This window comes from Lactuca saligna, chromosome 5 (assembly GCF_052625555.1).
Source record: "Lactuca saligna cultivar CGN05327 chromosome 5, ASM5262555v1, whole genome shotgun sequence".
NCBI classification, from domain to species: Eukaryota; Viridiplantae; Streptophyta; class Magnoliopsida; order Asterales; family Asteraceae; genus Lactuca; species Lactuca saligna.
Genome location: NC_136421.1, coordinates 181,927,883 through 181,933,681, shown reverse-complemented (window position 1 = coordinate 181,933,681; position 5,799 = coordinate 181,927,883). Strand labels below are relative to the sequence as shown.

The 5,799-nt window shown below is 27.5% G+C and overlaps 1 protein-coding gene across 1 annotated transcript; it reads right to left on the bottom strand.

The window, feature by feature from the left end:
* Positions 1-263: 263 nt before the first annotated feature.
* On the bottom strand, positions 264-5,546 carry LOC144998245 (uncharacterized). The gene is made up of 6 exons (XM_078958053.1): positions 5,379-5,546; positions 5,112-5,267; positions 4,446-4,679; positions 4,035-4,208; positions 3,673-3,779; positions 264-1,026 (listed from the first exon to the last, which is right to left on the bottom strand). The coding sequence occupies exons 2-6, from the start codon at positions 5,262-5,264 to the stop codon at positions 318-320; spliced, it is 1,377 nt and encodes a 458-aa protein (XP_078814179.1). The 5' UTR covers positions 5,265-5,267; positions 5,379-5,546; the 3' UTR covers positions 264-317.
* Between the last annotated feature and the right edge of the window lie 253 nt (positions 5,547-5,799).

Genomic DNA, 5,799 nt, shown 5'->3' with positions numbered 1-5,799 from the left:
AAGATTTCTTGTAGTGAAATTATATCACAATATCTGACAAGCAAAAAAGTTGATACCTAGGTATGAACGTGATAACTCAATCATATCTCACCTTCATTAAGAAAGGAATACAAACACATTGAAATTCTACAACTACATTCACAAAATTAACATCAAAACGGAAATCTAAAGCTCATCCATCTATTCTTCCACTAGGATAATAAATAAGGATTTTTCATCAACATTGCACGATTTGGACATTACCAAATCAGCAACCACTTCTAAAGAACATGACTAATATTTACAAAAAGAAAACTTCAATGGGCTATTGCTTAAGGTTACAGGATCTTGTCATCATCAAAGACATCAAATGAAAACCCCGGGGGAAGCGATAACAGCAAATCCGTAAACGAGCCTTTCCTTGACAAACCCAAATCTTGTTTATATCCAGAAACATTCCCAAATTCCTCTTCCCATCCTTGTTTCATCCAATAATTATTAGAAGGTATATTACAAACAAGATTAGAATGATTATTTCCATCTTGCCAACCATATACAAGATCATCTATGGTATCTTTCTGCCAACCATTTACTTGATCCTCCATGGTATTTTTCTGCCAACCATATACATGATCCTCCATGGTATCTTTCTGGGCAGTGTTTGCATCCTGAAGAAGACATTCCGAAGTTGATAAAGAAATCATGCCCTCGTGGCTAGAATAGTAACTTCTATCTTGCCAAACATTTATGTTGTTCTTCCATACATCTTCCTGCGCAAAGTTGGCATCCCCAGGAAGCTGACATTGTGAAGTTGGTTGCAAAACGATGCCATTGATATCTACCATAGATGGTACTTCAAAAATTTCTAGTCTGTTAGAAACAATGTCATGTGATATATTTGGAGCCTCGATGAAAGATTCTTGAAACGGCTTGTCCAAAACTGTGTCAAACTGTTGGCTAAGAAAATTAAGCCGTGTATCACAATGAATCAACTTTTCATAATGCTTATTCAGAACACCTTGTGCGCATTGTAGATAATGTTTCTTGCTGAAACAATGGAATACGAGAGATATTTTAGTAATTTATTAATCAACAATCAAGTCAATAGTTAGTGTTCGGTTTGATAGAATCAAGGTAAGAATGAGTATAATGAACAAGAAAAACTAAAAAAAGATTGTTTTCTGTGATGAAATTATAGTCCATTTTGGAGGAATATGATTTTATCCATTTAGTCAATTTTCACTTTAGCCAAAGGAGGTTTATTTCATTATGTCGAAAGGAAAGAAAACTCTAAGCTAACAATTTTTATTTATATAACTTCTAATGACAAGTACCATTTTTTTTTTCAATTTCTGATTTTTGTTAACTTGTAATTATATTTTTCTAATTAAACCAAATATATATCTTTTATTATAATTTTTTTTAGGTTTTAATGAGCTTTTAATGTGTTTAACTTTTATTTTTTTATTTTAATTAATAAAATTTGATTTCTTTCTACACACCACTTTAGTAAAAACCAATCTAATATAGCTAAGCTAATCAATCCTATTAGTAAATTATTACATATATTGTTTTCCAAAAATGTAAATTTTTTTTCCTTTTTTTTCTCTTTCTTATTTATATATATATATATATATATATATATATATATATATATATATATATATATATATATATATATATATATATATATATATATATATATACAACAAACAATTTTTTCTTTTTTAAATTTTAGTAAAAATAAGGCTGCAATATAACATATATTTAATTCAATATTTTTTTATCTTCAAACTTTCATGTTAGTATACTAAAATACTTTTACAATTATAGAAGTATAAATAAAACTAAAATAATATATCAGTGTTAGTTTAATTTTACCTATATTTATTTTTCATCTATAGTTATACAAAATAAAATTGAAATATTTATACGTTAGAGATTATAAACGTAATTTTCATAAACTAGGATATTTAAGTTAATATAAGCGTAAATTTGTTTGGAATATTTTTGTGTTTTAATAATTTGGAGGTAACAATTCAGTTCGTAATAAAATTTTTATGCATGATACTATTTATAAAAAAAATGATATTTTTTTTATAAAAACCGAAAAAGATAAAAAAACAGTTTGTTACATATATTACTTTTCTTTTATTAAAGCTTTTTTTGAACGGTGGTAATAAAATAGCAAGGCTCTATTTTCTTTTATTAAAAAAACATATCGTTTACCATTTTGTATTCGTTATAACCATATTTATATGTTTCATTATATAATTCAGTTGATGTTGGTTGATTTAATCATAATTGTGACATACATATGTATAGTTCATTTGTAATATCATTATTGGTTGATTAATTTAGTTTGGGATGTTTAATGTTTTTATTTTTACAAATAAATAAATAAATAAATAAGCTCCATTGTTACATCGATTTTCATCAACTTCTATAAATATATCGTAATATTTTTTATGAAGAATCAAGATTTGTTTTAGAAAAGCTTCAAGAAAAATGTTTTACAATCGATATAAACATTTGAAGCATGCCAATTTTTTGCACAATGGAAAAAATCATACCAACGTTTTTATTTTTAAGAAGCTTTGGAGTATCTTTTAATTAATTTTAATAATTAAATAAAGCAATTATATATATATATATATATATATATATATATATATATATATATATATATATATATATATATATATATATTTTGAAAGAGAGAAAAAGAAAAATTACATTTTCAAAAACAATATAATGATTACCTAATAAATATAATAATAATCACCTATAATAATGTATGTAGATGATTAGATTGGTGTATCTAATATAGTACCCTATTTGATTATATTAGCTAAAGTTTTTATTAGGGGTTGGCTATTATTTTATCAAGTTTTTGGATCAAAACCAAAAATTTATTTTTTATTAGGAATTTGATAAATGGACACCCTATTTTACCATTTAGATATCATATATAATTTTTAAGATATTTTTATTGGGTTTTTTTTTTGAAAAAGATAATTAAAAATAGTTATATATATTTGTTGATTTTTGATAAAGATATCTATAATATATTTAAAGGGTGTCCTAATCGCAACACCTAAGAAAAAACAGAAACATAAAACTCCTAAGATCCAAAGATAATTTCTCATTTTTTAAAGTGTTTATATTGTTTTATTTTAGAATTACGTCATCTAGTTTTTGGATCAAAACCACAAATCTATTTCTTATTTCTAGCTGTTAATGCATGATGCATATGATTAAATCTTGAGAATAGAAATTTGAAAAATATGTTAAAAGTATCCAATCAAGATTTAACTAGACAGGTCCAAAACTACAATCAATTAATACCTAATGTTGAAACTAGATTGATGTTTAATAGGTTTATTAAAAGTCAACTATAATAAACAATTTAAAGTTTATTTTTCCGAAAAACCATGTAAATTCAACCAATAAATAATTTTAAAAATCAAATAGAGTGTTTATATGGAAAAACGAGGTATCTTTTTAGCCAACCCCATAGAGAATTGATGTTTAACCTAAATAATTTAGGGTGCTGTTAATAAGACAGGTTATTTAAATGGTAAAATAAGGTGTCTTTTTAGCCAACCTTATAATTTATTACTAAAATAATTAGTTAATGATTTTGATTTTTAAATAGGTATAGATGGGTGTGTACAAGATTGGTGTGAATACCTAGACTTGCTTGCTTCTCCACCAGTAAAGTCAGATGTTGCCTGCCAAATGGTGTGTTTTCTAGGCAGTGGATTGGTCTCTCTGAAGAAAAGAGGCTGCTTACCAAGCTGACAACAAAAGGTACTATGTGAATCTATGGGAAATAGCCCTAATATATAGTTCAGTCATAATCAATGTGTCTTTAGAAACAAGAAAAAAAAACAATGAGAAAATAAATATCCTCATTTTTTATCCTAACCATCTTGCCACAATTAACGGATTTCACTAATCATTATTTTACATTAATTAGTAGAAAGATGAATAGAAAAAAAGATAGAAGGATATTTAATTTGTCAAAAATAATAATCGAAGGAGGTCTATACCAAAACAGTCAAAGTGCCAGGACCATTCTCTGGAAAGTTTGCCTTTAGACTGAGAATATCTTCCCATTGGATTTCTATTTTATTCTTTAGACCACCATCAAGAACTTCCCATACAAGCTTATGCTTCGCAAAATAACACTTGGCCACTAAGTCACCTTCATGTTGTGACACATACTGCAACATGAACAAATTTTTAATATATTTGAAAAGGTTTTACACACTAAGGTAAAGTTTCTTTTTTACTTAATATGCAACATCACTTTATCTATGTTTCCTTGTACATATATAACAGAAAAAGAACAAGTTAATAAAGAAAGTCTCACTTTCATGTTCTCAAGTATTTTTGAATGATCAAAAGAACAAAAACATGACTTTAATACGCAAGACTAAGATAATGGTGGAATACATTACCTCCCAATTTCCAATTTTTAAACGTAAAGCTGGAAAATTAGAAGCCTTTAACTTATCAATGGAATCTGATGTCCCAACTTTGGTCTTAACATCTTTCTTGTTTCCCACTTGAAGATTTTCACTGGGCAAAAAACCATCATTCTTATTAACTTCGTTAAGTTCCTTTTCAATTAGCTCCAAAAATGATGGACTCTTGTGTAGCTTTAAACCCATTGGTTTGAATTCAGAAAGCCACTGCAAATCCAAAGATGGAATGTATATATTTGTTCTTAAACCATTCAAGATACACAATTAGAATCAAATTGAATTATCGTATTCACATTTCTGTGATTAAAATTTTGTTTTATGAATTTATTCATGTTTAAGAAAATAATATATTAAAATTGCAAATTGAAGCAATATCAGTTTTGTTATCAGTTACATATATAGAATCCGATTCCAGTCTAGGTTATGGAATTCAAACCTTCGAAGTATTAACTTATAACTTATTATAAGTACCTGGATTAAGAAAGTGTTTCAGACCCATTAATTCAAAAATTTTACTCTTATATTAATACATAAACAACGATGTATTTACAGATGAATAACTATATATTATTTTATTATCTACAAGAAAAAAAAAAAGTGAAGATATAAATTTTAGAATCTAGAAACATAAACTAAGACCTCATTTGTTGTATCGTCAGAGGAGGACTTCATCCGTTTAGGTAGCGGTTCCTCGATCTTTTTCAACTCCATTTGACGCTTTTCCCCGGCGAAATCTGTGGTTTCCTGCTCTTGCCATTGCCATGCATTAGTCCTCTTCTTCTCTGGCCACATTAGCTGCACCGTGATTAAAATAAACTTCAAAGTTTTCAAAAAATATGACAAAGCAGAAAACCAGGAAGAAATGAAAAAACCCTAAAAAAAATATGACAAAGCAGAAAACCAAACCCTAAATTCGATGAATAGACATGCAAGTGACCAAGTGTGCCGACCTTGGAATGCTCCGAAAACGAGGAGCACAAGAGGCGGTGTTGTTATAACCAAATAGTTCGGAGAAATCAGATAGGATACAGATAGGGAGAATCTTTTGAATTTGTGAAACCTTGTTGACGTAAAGGAGATGCTATAATATAATATCTATTTCTTGGATTCCAGGATATACTAACATTGTTTGATATGGGTTTTTAACAAATTGTATATTTAATGTAAAGAAAATATAAAGCGAATAATACTGACTCAAATGGTCCCTTTGGTATGGTGAAACCGGCAATTTTGGTCAAACTATTTTTTCCTTTTTTTTTCCGTTAATAGTTTCTGTTGTTTAATTTAAATGTTTACAAATTCGGTGATGTCACTAACATCCTCATCC

Coding starts and splice junctions, on each gene's coding strand:
- LOC144998245 (XM_078958053.1), bottom strand. CDS start 5,264: ATGTGGCCAGAGAAGAAGAGGACTAATGCATGGCAATGGCAAGAGCAG. Junction 4,680..5,111: donor CTGACGATACAACAAATGAG/GTCTTAGTTTAT, acceptor TTGGATTTGCAG/TGGCTTTCTGAATTCAAACC. Junction 1,027..3,672: donor GGAGAAGCAAGCAAGTCTAG/GTATTCACACCA, acceptor CCATTGTTTCAG/CAAGAAACATTATCTACAAT.